Source organism: Anoplopoma fimbria, chromosome 1, assembly GCF_027596085.1.
Source record: "Anoplopoma fimbria isolate UVic2021 breed Golden Eagle Sablefish chromosome 1, Afim_UVic_2022, whole genome shotgun sequence".
Classification (NCBI taxonomy): domain Eukaryota; kingdom Metazoa; phylum Chordata; class Actinopteri; order Perciformes; family Anoplopomatidae; genus Anoplopoma; species Anoplopoma fimbria.
Genome location: NC_072449.1, coordinates 14604265 through 14622369, shown reverse-complemented (window position 1 = coordinate 14622369; position 18105 = coordinate 14604265). Strand labels below are relative to the sequence as shown.

Genomic DNA, 18105 nt, shown 5'->3' with positions numbered 1-18105 from the left:
GTGACAAACAAAATCAGTCACCAACCTACCGTTGCTGTGTTGGCCTGAATTTTCCTTTAACAGTAGCCTGGAGTAGACTGGGTGGTTGAATTGCCTTAGGTCCTCCTCTTGACTCCGCTTTCTGTGGCGTTTGGTCCTGCAGGTCTGGCTGGTTGGTTGGCTGTGGGCAGCAACTGTCTCTAGGTCCACTCCCCTGTAATTAATCCGAACCCCAGGCTTTCTTCTCCAATGTTGATAAGTGTATTCTGTCATATTCCACAAGTGCTCCAGTAATAAAGAAGAGATAACAACATATTCAGACAAAAATGTAGCCAAATTCATGGGAACTACCGGCCACAGCATGCACATGCACTGCTGAGAAAGGCCTGACCCCCTTGTGTGTGGTGATGACATTCCTCAAGTCCATGCTAGCTGGCATCTTCTTACATTACTATTGTTGTAGTTTGTCAGAAAGAGGCAAAAACACCTTATCATGGTGCCATCTACACCGCCCCTGAGTTTGAGATGTTGTGCACCTGGATAGTATGAGTGCCAGTTTTCCTCTTTTGAACACAGAACTTGCAGTGTGGGTCCTCTCTCGGCCCTCATGTCTGCAGATGCAATGGCCAAGGAAGGGTGTCGTACACTAATCTCAATAGGAAGTAAATATGGATGGGACTCGATCTCAAAGGCTCCTTCCATGTGATCTTGCACTCAGATCCCATTTTGAAGTACAGGCTGGACAACACCTGAGTACAAAGGAGGTTCATACCCATGTTAAAGAAGATGGGGAAGATGGTGCACCATGTTGGAATCCCCTTCATGGAGCCTGTTACTTGGTTGGGAAATTGCTGTAAATCAGAGTTTTAAACGTTATTAGGTAGCTTGTTATCATGTCTTGAATAGCCACCAGGATTTAGTAGTGGTTGAGTCTTTCTTGGATGGGGTCTGTGGAGTGACCCATAGGTGTTGGCAAGTCTAACCAGAGAACTGATAGGTCGCTCTCCTTTGTCTGGCCTCTCGAGTCAGTTCACTGATCAATGAGGTGTGTTACAGACAACCTGAAAGGCCTTAATTACTATCCTTATGGATGGATGTCTTGATGTTGTGGTTCTGCATTATATAAAAGGGGAAAGGGGGGGACGTTTTGCATTCCCCAGGGAGATTATTCTAAACTTGCCGATGGTGGAGGAACCCTCATCCCGTGGAACAAGCCATCCCTGCCCGACCTTTTGCCCAGATATTTCGCCTAATCTTCCAGAACCTCTTGAAAAGAATTGTGCATTGCTTGAACACCTTAGAAGGTAAACCGTTTGGCCTGGGGCAGTTGATGCTTTTTGGATGATGCCTTGGAATTCCTGTCATGTATGCTACTTCACATTCAGCTTAGTTGATGGTTTTCCAGGTTTGCAAACATTCCAATTGGCTCATAGTCCCTGACACCTACAGGGGTGGCTATATGTGTCCTGTATCAACTCCTCTACCACTGGCTTCAATGACCTTCTGGTAATAGACTTTTGTTGGCTGAGAAAGGTCCTGGTTAAGCTGTATTGGTCTTAAGCATACTGCGCTAGTATTTTCTCTATCTTCATTCTTAGCTCTCAAATATATATAATATATAATTCATTCATTCATTATCCGTAACCGCTTATCCTGTTAAGGGTTGCGGGGGGGCTGGAGCCGATCCCAGCTGTCATTCGGCAAAGGTACTAATAATATAATTAACAATATAATATAATCTGTATTATACATTTAGGCTGCACGGTGGTGTAGTGGTTAACACTGTCGCCTCACAGCAAGAGGGGCCCGGGTTCAATTCCCGGGCTAGACAACCTTCTGTGTGGAGTTTGCATGTTGTCAGCGTGGGTTCTCTCCGGGTTCTCCGGCTTCCTCCCACAGTCCAAAGACATGCAGGTTAGGTTAATTGATGACTCTGAAATTGCCCGTAGGTGTGAATGTGCCCGTTGAGTGGTTGTCTGTCTCTATGTGTCAGCCCTGTGATAGGCTGGCGACCTGTCCAGGGTGTACCCTGCCTTCGCCCATTGACAGCTGGGATCGGCTCCAGCACCCCCGCGACCCTTAACTGGATAAGCGGTAACGGAAGATGGATTCTACATTTAGTATTTCTGGTTTCATGCAATAAAAAAAGCATTGAGAAAAGAATCTGAATCTTCAGCAGGTTTTTTCTGGGGATCACCTCATAGCCTGTCGAGGTCGATGTGCCACAAGCTCCACAATTATTTTTTTCCTGCATGTCAGAGCAGCAAGAGGAGAAAGTAATCGTTGTTAACAAATTTTCTCATGGGTTTGAGTTTTAAATAATCATATATCAACACTCACATGCATGCACACACACACACACACACACACACACACACACACACACACACACACACACACACACACACACACACACACACACACACACACACACACACACACAATTCATTTGGAAATCAGCTATCCGTGGCTGTTGTGTCACCTCTCCTGGATAATGGATGTTTGTAAGGAGCACCTGAGCTCCTTTGTTCTTTCCTCTTCTTCTCTTACAGACTTTTGTCTCTATTTCTGTCATTCTGTATCTCGTTCTGTCCCTTCAGCCTAATTGTATTTGATTCATATTAGTAGGCTCTAAATCAACTATTTGTCACAGTTCTACTTCCATACTCTCCTGTCATTGGCTCCATACCCCCTGTCACTCTGTCTCTCAGTTCACTTCAGCCACAGCCCAGCCCCTTTCTCTCCTGTCACTCCACATCTCACTCACCGAATCAGCCTTACTCAGTGCGGCTGTCTGTCACACCCACCTCATCAGCACAATCCCTCTCACCTGCTCACTCTGCTGCACCTACTCGCTCCAGTATTTAAACCCCAGTCAGTCACACACTCACTGCCAGATCGTCGCCGCATTTATGCCAAACCTTCCAGCAATTTCCCTTGGACTGATTTCCCGTTGCCGACTCTGCCTGTTCGGACGACTCAGCCTTCTGTCCCCGACCACCAGATTCCTACCTTGCCTTTGCCCCGGTTGGCCGCCTTAGCCTTCTGTCCCCGACCACGAGTATAGCCTCCGCTTCCTCTGGTTTTCGTTTGCCTGATCCCCTGCCTGTTTCCCTGACTGCTTGGCGCGCTCCTGAGAGGAATTCACGACGTGAGTCTGACCCTGCCTGTTTGTCTGCTGTATGTCCCACTTTCAATAAAGCTGCTGCATTATACTCCTTGTCCTGTCGCACTGCTTCTGGGTCCACACCACATCCGTGACAGAACAATCTGGCCCTAACATGGACCCAGCAATGTTTAAGGAGGAGTCGAATGAACTGTTGTACACCATCATCTGTGTCCAGGGGGAATGGAGTAGAGCTCCTAACGACGAGTACAGAGAGGTTGCACTCAAAATGGCACAAAGGGAGGCCTCCTCCATGCCATGGCCAATTTGCCTCTCTGGGCTACAGAGTTTCTGGGCACCCCTAGCCATCAGCCACCTAGCCTCCAGTCTCCTCTCCCTCAGCCTGTCCCTCAGCCTGCCTCTCAGCCCGCACAGGACCCTAACCCGTTCCTGGGAAGCCGCCTGGCTTGCGGACGGCCTCTGAGTATCCAGCTAGCCAGACCAGGAAGGAGGCAGGGCAGAAGGAGAGGTCGGTTCGCCACACTGCACGTCTCGCCGGAGGTCCGAACCTATGTCTCGCCAGTTCCCGCGGCGGAGGTCCGGGCCGAGGTCTCGCTGGTTCCGACTCCACGTGTCCGGTCGGCGCACCGCCATTCACGTGCACCTCCTGCCCTGTCGGCGCCCCGGCATACGCCTGCACCTCCTGTTCCGTCGGCGCCCTGGCCAACTCCTGACCTGTCGGCGTTCCGGCCGACTCCTGACCCATCGGCGCCCGGCCAACCGTGCCGCCAGAGCCCCAGGTCCGAGAGACCGTGTCGCCAGAGCCCCAGGTCCGGGAGACCTTGCCGCCAGAGCCCCAGTCTCGAGAGCCCTCGCCCGACCTCCAGAGAGGATCCGCCCGCCTCGAGAGACCCTCGCCCGACCTCCAGAGAGGCCCCGTCGGCATGGTCGTCCTCCTGTTCGCCCCCCCAGAGGGGTTCTGCCTGTCCGCCTTGCCTCAGCCTTCGAGATCAAGAATGAACTGACAAGCTCAACTTTACCAAGTAATTTTAGTTGCCTAAACCTAAGCTTAACCATTGAGGTGGAAGATCACACAAAGCTCAGAAGCATTGCATACAGGTCATTTTGGAAGGCACTTACAAGTGGCTTATTTTGTTTTTAAGGCATGAGTACTTGTTGGAGCCAAATATTAGTTCTAATTATTCATTGTTCATTTTTGGGCAGTATGGTCTTTCATGGATTCTATCTTAGTCAGCTATTATTATTGTAGCCCCTTCAAAGCCACAGAGATCAGGTTCGGATGCCGTTAATCCATGTACTCGTAGGAAGCAATGTTGTAGTCAGAATATGAATCTTTAATAGTGCAAAACATTCATTTAATGTTTAAGGCCAGCTTGCATATATAGTAACAGCTTGGTTGGTATCCAACAAAACACTTCAAGTCGTGCATCCCCGTAATGGGTTGGCACGAATGAAGATATTAACCTAGCGCAGGAGGAACTCACACACTATGAGCCAGGGCGTTGACTATCACCGACAGAGTGTCGGCTCAAAACAGCCAAAGGTAGGCAACATTAACAATCAAATCAAAACCGAAGAAAACAAATAAACCAGCAAGGCATTGTCTCACTTGCTTCAAAAGAAACAAAAACAACAATACAGCAACCCCTAATTGGCTTTCCCCCCAATCTAACATTGCCGCAACTGTTAAGGAGTTCTACAACCCAAATAAAACTTTTTTTTTTTTTTACATTTTTCATAATTTCTTTAGTATTCAAAAAAATGCATAATGAAAACCACTGAAATATGCCCATGTACCTTGCAGCAGCAATCCAATATATCCGGGCAAGTTACCTCCTAGACACTGAGCTCCTATGTAGTAAAATATAGCATTTAATTCTCTGCGTCCCGAACACCACAGTATTACGGTACATCAAACAGGTTACTCACACTAAAGCAAAAACCTCAGCGGTTGCTCTCGTCCAGTCACTACAGTCACATTCACAAGCGACGGCAACGTTGTGGCGGCGACAAAAGACAGACTCAGAGACCGTGGATCGCCAATAGGTGCCTTTTATCACCCGATCAATCCCAGTGCACTATTATAGCGGTCCGGCCGTACCAACCATCACTCAACGTCTGTTCCACCTGGTTACATTAATACTACAGCTGATACAGCATTATTTAGGAATGACAATGGGCCTCATTCACTTTAATGTTCGTAAAAAAATCGTATTTTCTGCACAAAACAAGTGCACCCGCAAAATGACCTTCGCATTCATGAAGTGCACACCGGCCCACTTTGTTCTTATCGTTAGTGGATGGATGAAACTTTAAGTTATTAAGGGGTGTTTATGTGTGGAGGGAGCCGGCAGCCATGCCATGTTTTTAGCGCCAAGAATTGCTCTTAAGTAATATGTTTTTAACATTTTTAACCCATTGATCGGAAATGATCTTAGCGGTTTTACTACTCTTTTAGCATTTTATCACAGCTCCGCTGGTTTTACGAGGCATCCCTGCTTCCCGTCGAAGGATCCTGAAAGAGGCTGTGCTCAGATGCTCTGGAGGTCTTCCTTCCCCTGTACTCGGCTCTGGTGTTGCTGCCTCGTCACAGCACTCGCCTGCTCAAACACACAGTGTGGAAGCTGATCTTACATCCTGCCATGAGAAAACACAGCGATCATCTCCTCATCTCCTCTTCTCCCCTACCACAGTAATAGTTGGGGATCCATAATTAGGAATATCTGTTTCTTCAAGTGATCTTCCGACACTATGATATTCAATTCCGCTGTTATGCCGACGATACACAGCTTTATGTGTCTTCTAGACCATTTCCACTCTCCCCTCCATTACCCTCACAGCCTGTCTCCATGATCTACAGATGTGGATGAAAACAAGTCATCTCAAATTCAACAGCAGTCAAACTAAGCTTCTCCTCATTGGCACCAAATCAACACTTGAAAAACATATATCTGTTCACTCCCCATTGCTGGAATCACCGTACCTGTCTCCAAAAAGGTTAAGAGCCTTGGTGTCATCCTGGACAAGACTCTTTCTTTCTCCACTCACATAAACAACATCTCCGATACTGCCTTTTTTCATCTGCGAAAAACATCTCTGGAACTCCCTTCCCCCTTGCATCCGTATACTGCACTCCACTAAGAATTTAAAACTTTAAAATCCATCTTTTTAAACTAGCTTACTCACTCTAACTACTTCAAATGGATCTTTTATTCTGTTTTCTGCCACTAAATACAGATGCAGCATGCGCTGTGCACCATTAAATAAAAGCCTTTGGCGCTTAATTAGTTTCAACCCGCACATATATAAACCATGCTAATGGACGTCATGTGAGCGCACATAGCAAGAGGGAAAACATCCTCACAGGGGCATTTTTGCTCCGCATGCACAAATGCGGTCCAGCTAGCACAGAGGTGTAACAAGTGCAAGCTGTACCGTCCCTACGCACTAGGGATGGGTATCGTTAGGATTTCATCGATGCTAGTACTCTTGATATACTGCTTATCAGTTTGGTTCCTTTCCGATACTCTAATTGGCTTTTTTGATTATTTTGTGAAAGAAAAAGACAATTACTAGAAAATAATTGACATTGCTTTATTATGCTTATGTAAACATATTTGATCAGCAACAGTAGCAATGCTAAAAATCGATTAAAAATAAACAATATTCTAAGCAACAAAGGGCTCAATAAAGTTCAACCACACAGCAAGTATTTAACAACTCAATACACACTGACAGACTTATTAGGACAGGGGATGGGCTGGGTAATGGCTGCAGTCTCAGCCCGACAATCTACAAAAATTCTTAAAAAACAGTTGCAGGTTCCATTCGCACACTCACAAAAAATGGTTCCATATGTGACCATTTTGGTCTCAATATGGTGGAGAGAGATATTCTTCTGGCTCTAATGTTATAAGTGTCATAAGACACTCATAAGAGAGTAAAATGGATGCCGTGATGTGGACGGATGGTTTTTGTGCGGTATCAGTAGGGATGCAGCCGTTGTACTGGACTGTTGTGGTTATGAGTGAGCTGAGCTGAAAGGCAAAGCTCTTGATTTACCAGTTCATCTATGTTCTGACCCTCACCTTTGGTCATGAGCTTTGGGTAGTGACAGAAAGAATAAGATTGAGGATACAAGCGGCTGCAAAGAGCTTCCTTCGTAGGGTGGCAGGGATCAGCCGCTGCTCCTTCATGTTGAAAGGGACCAGCTGAGCTGGTTCAACATCTGATCAGGATCCCCTTGGACGCCTTCCTTTAGAGGTTCTCCAGGCAGGTCCAACTGATAAGAGGCCCAGAGGTAGACAGGGATTTTATATCTGGTATGGCATTCGAATACCTTGGTGTTCCCCAGGAAGAGCTTGAAAGCGTTGCTGGGGAGAAGGACATCTGGAATAATCACCTGGTCCCTGTTATGTGGATTGTAAATCGAAACTGGGAAATTACTCACAGGGTAAAACACAACCAAGCCAACCAACCACCCAACCATAACATTCAAGTCCTAGCTTACTCAAAGTCCCACTGGTTAAATAGTCTCTGGTTAGATTATGCTTCCAGGTGGCTATCCACTCATGTTGACTCCAGGGAAGGGAAGAAGAGTTTGGTGTAAATGTAATATAACTCTAGATTTTGTGTTAGCGAGGTAACTTCATGGTTAACTCTGGGTTTTCAGTCCGATGACAGAGGTTCACTTATTACGGGTAGATCACCTTGGTAACTTAACTTGAGCACAATAACTGCTCCAGAGCGGGTTTATTTGGAGAAAAGAGATCAAGTCGTGTTAAAGCACCGCCTACTGACCAATTAAAGCTACAATGAAGTTAAAGCCATAATTCAAACAAAAAGTAAAACGGTTTAAACTGACCAATGCAGGAAGGACAGCTGGCAGAAATTTGTATACTGTGTGAATGTGTAATTTAACAGATTTATAATATCACTGCTTAATCTAGAGCACAGATAATCATATGTGTGTTCTGTTAATTAATGTGTTGCTTAGATCAAAGTACCCTCATAAGACCAAAGTGACATTAAAACACCCACCCCAACGGGTGTTGGTGTTTTTTGACCTGCCTCATCCACGCTGAAAGTTTGGTTATGTTTAGACAACTACAACAGCTGGGTTAAGGTCCAAGAGTGTATCCAAATATGGCTGAAGGAAGAGAGGAAGAGTGGCCACCATGTCACATGGACTCCTAATTAACTTTCTTTTGGGTAACCACATTACCTCACTGAAGGGAGAAAGAAACCCTGGAGTGGAATTTTGTGTTTGATTGGGTTTTTTGGGTGTGGGCTTTGGGGACTGTGGGATTTTTGAGGGTTCTTGTCTTGTATGTGTAAACCTTAAATATAGTAATATTGTGAAATTCTCCAAACTGGTGTGTTTGTGTTCTTGTTCGGTTAAAATTGGGTCATTCAATGTGTGGGGTGTACATATAAACTGGATGTACAGCCTTTGTGACGGTTGTTTGGTATATAAAAAGAGAAAAGGATAAAATTATTAACATAAAAAGCAACTGTGACTGACGCATCTTAAATGCCAGGAGAGAAACCTGGCTGCCTGGCTGACAAAAGACAATTAAAAAACCACTTCTCAGTTAAACTGTCACAACATGGACTCACAGTTAGTTAGTTGATGAAACAACATTTTGATAATATGGAGGCAGATTAAAACAAATCCATTTCCAGCCCTTTTGACTTAACCGTATAACTGTACAGTCGTGTTGTTTATTCATGACACTATGCATATGCATGTTCTTTTATACTTGACTGTTATTTTTCTTTTAACAATGGTATCCTGATCAATTTTAATGTCTTCTCGTTTTCCCTCCTGCAGCTATTTGCAGGAGGAACACCTGTAAAGGGAGCTGTGATTCCAGTGTGTGGGAACTCCTTGAATTGAAAAATATATTATTTTCATGTCAGTAAACCACAACAGAAGATAAGATAAGATCAAACTTGATCCATCCTGAGGGATATTGCCGTCCAGCAGTTGCATTATGGTTCAAAGTAGGCTATCTCTATAGCCAACTGCTATTGGATAATCTTTAATTCCATGTTATGGTTTTTAACATTAGTTCAACTCTCCAAGGGTCATTTTTGTAAGTGTGTGGAATGCTCTGTGGCACAGACCTCATCAAATAAACAGCAGAGTAATATTCATCCCTTTCAGTGTGACTCTTTTTTCAAGATGTTCTTGGTGTGATGAGCCTCCATCATGTAGTAAGGACATTAGGGAGTTTGTTAAATTTTAAACACCTGAGGTTTTGGATAGCGACTGAAAAGCGTCAGACTAGCTTCTTTCAGTAGATGATACCAATGACCTTTTCTAAAGAGAACTCTTATCACCACAGCTCATCTTGGTTGAAATAAAGGTGGCATTTAAGTTTCTTCGGAGGAAGATGGGGCTAAAGCAGTAAGCAGAGGCATGGGAAGTTTAGCTGTTTCTCAAAGGCTCAGACAGATATCTTTATCTGCTGTGCTCTCATCTCTTCATTTCAGATATTGGCTAATAACCCCTGCTAGCAGCTGACCCAAGGTTACCAAGGCAATGCAGCTGCTTTTCAGAGAGGTGAATCCATGTAAAGTAATACATGCTAAAGTCGCAGTAACTTTCTGCCTCCATAACATTATTCATTTTTTTCCCCCAGAGAGATTGGCAACATGATGAGTGCAAAGATACCTCTGCCTCTCCCTCTTGAGACAGGCCACCCATGACATTTTAGCATTTTCATTTTCAAATGCTCTAAAACATCTTTCTAATAACAACAACAAAAAGGGGCAGACACAGAAGGAGTCGATGCGACATATCTCTCTCCTGTCAACAGCTCATGGCTCTCCTTCCATGGCTCTATGTCTCTCTTAATTTACTCTCCTCTGTCTGAGAACCTGAACAGAACATCGTCCTTGGCCTCACGTCTCTCTCATCACACTTCTACCTTTTGAATTCACCCGCGGAGTAATAAAGCTTTTTTGTTCTGCCTTTGTGCACACAGAGAAATATTTGGCATCAGTCACTGGGAATATGAGCTGGAGCTCAGCAAACATCTCCCAGGCCACAACCAACAAATACCAGTGCTGTCATGCCTTGAGAACCACGATAAGTGTGTGTGTCACTGCACTCCACATTATGTCCATCACAACGGAATGCTTTTAGCATTATACATATCAGAGGTGGGCAGCTTTCATGCTTTTCATTCTCATTTCAAATCTGTAGTTAATTTAAACTGTCTAATCTGAGGTCAAACATACAAATTTGTAATTCAGTGACCTTGACAGATAGTTAATGTCTTCAGTCTATATCCCACTGGACTGTGCCTGGTACTGGACCTCCAGACGCACTGAAAAAAAAAGATAGCTTAGTGATCTGGGTTAAACTCAGATATAAGAGGCATTAATAAAATCATCCATTCTTTCAAATTGTCTTTTCAGCTTTATACAAGCCTATATTTTGTTTACGTGTTTTTGCAACAACAACCTCAACTGGGACTCCTGTAAATGCCATTTGCGCCGTTTAGGTGTGTCAGCAAAACTGACCACCAATCCAATCGAAAACATAATCATTACTTGTCGTCTCCTGTTATTTGCAGTATCCTTCTATTCTTGCATAAGAATAAAAAAAAATCCTGTTCCTGTTTCCTTGGAAGACTACATGTAGTGTGCCTCACTGGGGACCATGAATGTGCCTGGCAATCTGCCTGTTGGATTTTCACATCTCTCCATTGGAAATTATAGTGTGATGTGGGACTCGGGAAAGCAGTGGTTACCAAAATATTTGTATTTGTCTGGGGATCATATCCATGACAAATTACATGGGAGTCTTCACAGTGGTGATAGGAATATCATGCTTTCAACTAAGTTGAAGTTAAGTTAATTTAGTGCAATATGTATCACTTGAAGATGGCAGCAGTGTGAACATGAGACCTCTCCCCTGTTGGGGTGGGTGTAGTCTTTAGTGTCGTTAGGGCTCTGCAGCAGGGTGAGCAGGCTGTTGTTGGGGTGGATGTAGTCTTCACTGTCCTTTGGTCTCAGCAAAGGCGCCTGGTGTTGGTTTGCACTCTCATTTGTCACACATCTGTACTTACTTTTTAAATTATATTAGACAAACTGATGGACAGACTAACCAAGTACCAGTACAGACAATACCAGCACCCCACCCCCCCTCCAACAACCTACAGTGCACAGCCCCCACCCTTCAACTTGTCCCTCACAACAAACCAGGTGAGAAAACAGCTGAAGAAGATAAAGGTGAGAAAGGCTGCAGGTCCAGAGGGCCTCAGCTCAAGGCTCCTCAAGTCCTGTGCAGACCAGCTGTGCGGGATAGTGGAGCACATCTTCAACTTGAGCCTGAAGCTGGGGAGAGTACCACAGCTGTGGAAAACTTCCTGCGTGGTACCAGTCCCAAAGACCTTCAGGCCGGTGGCGGTAACATCCCACCCAATGAAGACGCTGGAGAGGCTCGTCCTTGTACATCCCCGCCCTCTGGTGAGCTTATCAATGGACCCACTTCAGTTTGCCTACCACTGCATGGATCCTGGACTTTCTCACCAACCATCCACAGTATGTGCGGATACGGGAGTGTGAGTCAGACCTGGTGTCCTGCAGCACGGGGGGCCTCACAAGGAACCATTCCTCTTGTCCATATACACCTCAGACTTCAAATACAACTCTGCTAACTGCCACCTGCAAAAGTTCTCTGATGACTCTGCAATCGTCTGCCTCATTTCGGCCGGTGATGAAGGGGAATACAGGGAACTGAACCAGGACTTTATAGGATGGTGCCAGTGGAACCGCCTCCAGATCAACTCTGGTAAAACCAAAGAGCTGGTGGTGGACTTCCGCCGGGGTAAACACTCTCCTCAGCTGAGTCCTGGGGTGTCCACTGGATACGGTGGAGGTGGTGGGAGACAGGAGAATGATGGCTAAACTATCATCCATGATGGACAACACCTCCTACCCCATGCAGGACACTCTGGCAGCTCTGTACAGCTCCTTCAGCCACCGTCTGCTTCACCCCCGGTGTGTGAAGGAGAGGTACCGCAGGTCCTTCCTTCCTGCTGCTGTCAGGCTGCACAACAAGCTCTGCTCCCAGTAGACCACACAACAATAACAATAAATATCTGTGCAATATGAATAATCTGTGCAATACAATCATTATTCCGTCTGTATATATAATACTTTAGTTATTGTGGATTTTTCTTACTTTTTTTACTTACTTATTTACTATTCTTTACTGTGTAATTACTTACTTATTTATAATACTTGTTTTGAACTTGTTTTTTACTTATGTCTCTTGTTTGCACTATCCTCTCTGCTGCTGTAATCCTGTAATTTCCCCGCTGCGGGACTAATAAAGGATTATCTTCTTATTTTACATCCCAACGCACACTGTAGCACATCAGTTGATCCATATCATTTCATGCCAGTAGCACACACTGGAGATGACAGACAGAAAACAGATCTCGTCAGGTTACAGGATCTGGACAAACAAACAGGAAATGTGTTATTCTGGAGCATTGATGTGCGCTGATGCTTGGACAGTTACATATCCTAACATGTCAATATGCATCAACCAACAATGACATTGGCGTCCTGACTTGCGTAGAAGAAAAATAACGTTTGTTTTGACAAACTTCACAAGCTGCCTCTGTGTGCCCTAAAGGATGCAATGTCTCTGTTGGGTGCTGTTTGCCACATGTATGTCTAAGTCTAAGAACTCTCCCTTACTTCTTTCAGGTCGAGGATTCCATGCTAATGTTTGACAAAACCACAAACCGACATAGAGGTAAGTTAGCATTCCAGTAGCCATCATATATGAATCACTATCTCTCTCTCTATATATATACAGCGGGTAAAATAAGTATTGAACACGTCACCATTTTTGTCAGTAAATATATTTCTAATGGTGCTATTGACATGAAATTTCACCAGATGTCGGTAACAACCCAAGTAATCCATACATACAAAGAAAACCAAACAAATAAGTTCAGAAATTAAGTTATGTGTAATAAAATGGAATGACACAGGGCAAAAGTATTGAACACGCTTACTGAAAGTTATTTAATACTTCGTACAAAAGCCTTTGTTCGTAATGACAGCTTCAAGATGCCTCCTGTATGGAGAAACTAGTCGCATACGTTGCTCAGGTGTGATTTCAAATCTTGAAGGTTCTGTGGGCCTCTTCTATGAACTCTGATCTTTAGTTCTTTCCATAGATTTTCTATTGGATTCAAGTCAGGTGATTGGCTGGGCCATTCTAGCAGCTTTATTTTCTTTCTCTGAAACCAATTGAGAGTTTCCTTGGCGGTGTGTTTGGGATCATTGTCTTGCTGAAATGTCCACCCTTGTTTCATCTTCATCATCCTGGTAGATGGCAGCAGATTTTTTATCCTTCCTTCAATTATATGAAGTTTGCCAGTGCCGTATGCTGAAAAACAGCCCCACACCATGATGTTCCCACCTCCAAACTTCACTGTTGGTATGGTGTTTTTGGGGTGATGTGCAGTGCCATTTGACCTCCAAAAATGGTGTGTATTATGGCATCCAAAGAGTTCAATTTTGGTCTCATCTGGCCAGACTATATTTTCCCACTATTTCACAGGCTTGTCTAAATGTTGTGCAGCAAACTTTAAACGAGCTTCAACATGCTTTTTCTTCAGCAATGGAGTCTTGCGTGGTGAGCGTGCATACAGGTCACGGCGGTTGAGTGCATTATTTATTGTTTTCTTTGAAACAATTGTACCTGCTAATACCAGGTCTTTCTGAAGCTCTCCACAAGTGGTCCTTGGCTCTTGGACAACTCTTCTGATAATTATTTTCACTCCTCTGTCAGAAATCTTGCGAGGAGCACCTGGTCGTGGCCGGTTTATGGTGAAATTATGTTCTTTCGACTTCCGGATTATGGCCCCATAAGTGCTCACTGGAACATTCAGAAGTTTAGAAATCCTTCTGTAACTAATGCCATCAGTATGTTTTGCAACAATAAGGTTGCGAAGGTCTTGAGAGAGCTCTTTGCTTTTGCCCATCATGAGATGTTTCTTGTGTGACACCTTGGTAATGAGACACCTTTTTATAGGCCATCAGTTGGGACTGAACCAGCTGATATTAATTTGCACTGACAAGGGGCAGGATTGCTTTCTAATTACTGATAGATTTCAGCTGGTGTCTTGGCTTTCCATGCCTTTTTGCACCTCCCTTTCTTCATGTGTTCAATACTTTTTCCCTGTGTCATTCCAATTTATTACACATAACTTAATTTCTGAACTTATTTATTTGGTTTTCTTTGTATGTATGGATTACTTGGGTTGTTACCGACATCTGGTTTCATGTCAATAGCACCTTTAGAAATATATTTACTGAGAAAAATGGTGACGTGTTCAATAATTATTTTACCCGCTGTATATATATATATTATACAGTATAAAAGAGCCTGCTTCTCTGGCATTCACACACACACACACACACACACACACACACACACACACACACACACACACACACACACACACACACACACACACACACACACACACACACACACACACACACAGGGTTGCAGCATAAACAGCAACAACTGCACTAGTTAGCGTATTTCCTCAAAGATTTCTCCTTCCTTCAAGGTCAGATCCTTTTTTGTTCGTTACAGATAGCTTTCACTCTAGCCATCAATCCATACTAAATCTGTTCCCTTATCATAGTGATTCTCCACACTGCTGACTGACATACACACATACACATGGACAAGTGCATACAACAGCACATGGGAATCGATCCTGGGAGCCACACACCAAATATACAAACATTTATTTCCCCATATCAATTTAATTAGCCTTATTTCCCCTTTGGCCATTTTGCCACTCCGATAAGGTGATATGGATCCACACTGGCATTCTGGGGATTGCATGATGGAAGAGAGAGAGACATGGGGGTGAAAAAGAATGAGAGGGTCAAATGTGGGTGTGAGAAAGAAGATGCCCCACAGTTGAACAGAAGGACAGAGATTGAAGGAGGGAGGCCTGTGTGGTCTGATAAGGGTTCAGATAGCTGATGCTGCAGAGCAACGTAGGCGGTAGGATGCTTATCTCCACCCCTCCTTATCTGAATGCCTTATCTGTGGCTTCAGCAGTGCAGCCCTATGCCCCAAAACAGAGGACTTTACAAAGACAAGGCAGCAGAGAGAGGACACCGAAACAGGTTTGAAGACAAAAGTTCCGGAAGCAGTGAGCCACTTTAGGCCAACACAAGCTCAGGGGTTGGTGGTTTTGGAAAGGAAAAACAGCCAGGTCAACCTGACAGACAATAATCTCTATTCACCTCTTTTTTTTATTTATTATTTATTAAAACCTGACTAATATGCATTATGTGTTTTATTTATTTATTTTGTTTATTTGAAAATGTTGAACAAGTCCTTTCTCTTATAATTACTGATACTGATACTCTGGTGGCCTGTTCTTTGTTCTTCTTATATACTTTGCCATGTTACGGGGCTCCGTTTCTTGATTTATATGTTAAACAGTCCAAATCACAACTCTGCAGATGACGATTTCACAGCCTCTGTTTGGTTTCATGTGAAAACAGCTTCTCACGAGTTTTCTAGATTTGGCACGAATGTACTGCTCGAGGTAGTAAAGTCTATCCTCATCATTACTAGTTTTATTTACAATAACATGCTTAAAGTCCCGCATGAATGTTTGAAAACTTAAATGTTTACCATCAAATACTAAGATTTGTCTGGAGGGAAGTGAGGATTGATTATACTGTAACACTAGTAAATCTGCAATTTTATTTTGTCTCTGAACCAGTTAGCAGAGCTTTTTTGTGATTACTAGAGTCTGTTTCACAGATACTCAGGTCTAATGTAGGAGCTGAATACATAACCAGCACACAAATACACACACACACACACACACACACACACACACACACACACACACACACACACACACACACACACACACACATACATATATATAAATTCAATCAATGTTTTAATAATCATATTACTGTAATGGTGTACATTTGTTTTTTGTATTTGAGACATCCCAATAAATCCTCTTGAATTGGGATTTAAAGCCTTTAATTTGAATTGAATTGCATGTTCTGTACAGTCTCATACAAGCTGCTCAGTTTAACCTCCCTGTTCTCTGGAGACAAGGCTTGGATATGTGAACTTTTTTCAGCTGAGTCACAATTTCCCTTCCCCTAAATTGCAGCAGGAATGCCTTACAGCGAAAGCAACATGCAGTTATCTTTACAAACAAACAGTGCAGCAAATATTATTAGATGAGCTGCTCAGCTAAGAGCCTGGGGATTCCACATACAACTACGTGCTACGGCTTGGATGATGAATAATTAATAGGTAGAAGACTTTGGAAAAACTACAGTCTTGTTGGCACAGAAGCAGAGGATTCCGTCAAATTGAGTGTTCTGTTCTTGCATGCAATCAGATTGTGGAAAAATGGAGGCAAACGCAGCCTGCCTGAGTCATAGTTTATAGAAACAAAACACGTCCATGATCTAATATGAGCTGCTTTCTTACATTTTTGCTTATGTTTTTTTCGCACATTTTGACTCTGTTCAATCTGGATGATTGGCATATCCACTATTACCAGGAGTGGATGGCATTCTCTCATGGGATGCTCTCTGGTTGGTTCCCAGCATGACAGGCAGGCTCCCTGCATGACTGGGCTGATTGTCCCATTACCTCCCCTCCAGCTGTGGTGGAGGTCTTGGGGAGCAGCTGCAAATCTGTGTAGGCCACTTGATACGGAAATCACTCTTATAAATAATACAGCCTTGGTAATACCCAGCTGCTTTTGACCTTGCTCACTATCAAGTCTGTGGCCATAATGATTTCACCACCGCCTGTGATTGGCACATGCATTATTAAGCCACTTCCTTCCTCAGAGTTTAGCCCAGTCAGGTGCCAATTTCATGTCAAATAGCACATTCTCTTTCATTTGCACTTGATGCTATCACTGTTCCATTTATCTTCCCAGTACATCACAAGAATTCCTGCAGATCTAGACTGGGCGGCAGGTTGTGATGGGCCTTTTATTTTCAGCATAATCAGTCTGAAAGTCCATTCTAATGTTCCAGAATATTGTAATTGCCGTGCTATAAGAGAAAACGAATCATCTGGCCAATCACAGGTAATTTAAAAATAAATAACTACTACTAGTACAGGTTTCTGTATGAAAGATAAAGTTTGAAATTAATAACTAGAACTAGAACATGGTTCTGTATGAAGAACAATGTTAAAATGACTGACTAGTACTAATACAGGTCACTGTATAAAGGATGATGTATAAATTATGACTATTAATAGTACAGGTTACTCTATGAAAGATAAAGTTTGAAATTAATGACTATTACTAGTACAGGTTACTGTATGGAAAACAATGTTGAAATGACTGACTAGTACTAATACAGGTAACTGTATGAAGGACGATTTATAAATTCATTAGTAGTACTAGTACAGGTTACTGTATGAAAGATGATGTTGAAATAAATGACTAGTACTACTACAGGTAACTGAATGAAGAAAGATGTGTAAAGTAATTACTAGTCCTAGTACAGGGGACTGTGAAGGTAGTTGTATAGATGAATTACTAGTACTGGTACAGTTAACTGTATGAAGGAAAATGTATTAAATATATAACTAGTGCTAGTATGGGTTACGGTATGTAGGATGACATTCAAATGAATAACTAATACTAGTACAGGGGACTGTATAAAGAAAGTTGTATAAATGAATTACTTGTACTAGTAAAGTTAACTGTTATGAAGGACGATGTTAAAATAAATGACTAGAACTAGTACAGGTTACCATATGAAGGATATTGTTTGAATGAGTACTATCACAGTATTGTAGTAAAGATCATTTTTGAAATGAATGAGTAGTATTAGTGCAGGTCACTGTATGGAAGATGATGTTTAAATTAATATCTAGTACTAGTACAGGTTACTCTATGAAGAAAGATGTATAAAACAATGTATGTTGT

The 18105-nt window shown here is 43.2% G+C and overlaps 1 protein-coding gene across 1 annotated transcript in view; it reads left to right on the top strand.

The window, feature by feature from the left end:
• The window catches only part of LOC129092308 (RNA-binding protein Musashi homolog 2-like), a 112154-nt gene extending 95297 nt beyond the window's left edge, over nucleotides 1-16857 (top strand). The window contains exons 7-8 of the mRNA XM_054600220.1: nucleotides 12839-12887; nucleotides 16817-16857. Of these exons, the coding sequence (XP_054456195.1) occupies nucleotides 12839-12887; nucleotides 16817-16857 (90 nt within the window). The remainder of the gene's footprint in view (nucleotides 1-12838; nucleotides 12888-16816) is intronic.
• The last annotated feature ends 1248 nt before the right edge of the window (nucleotides 16858-18105 follow it).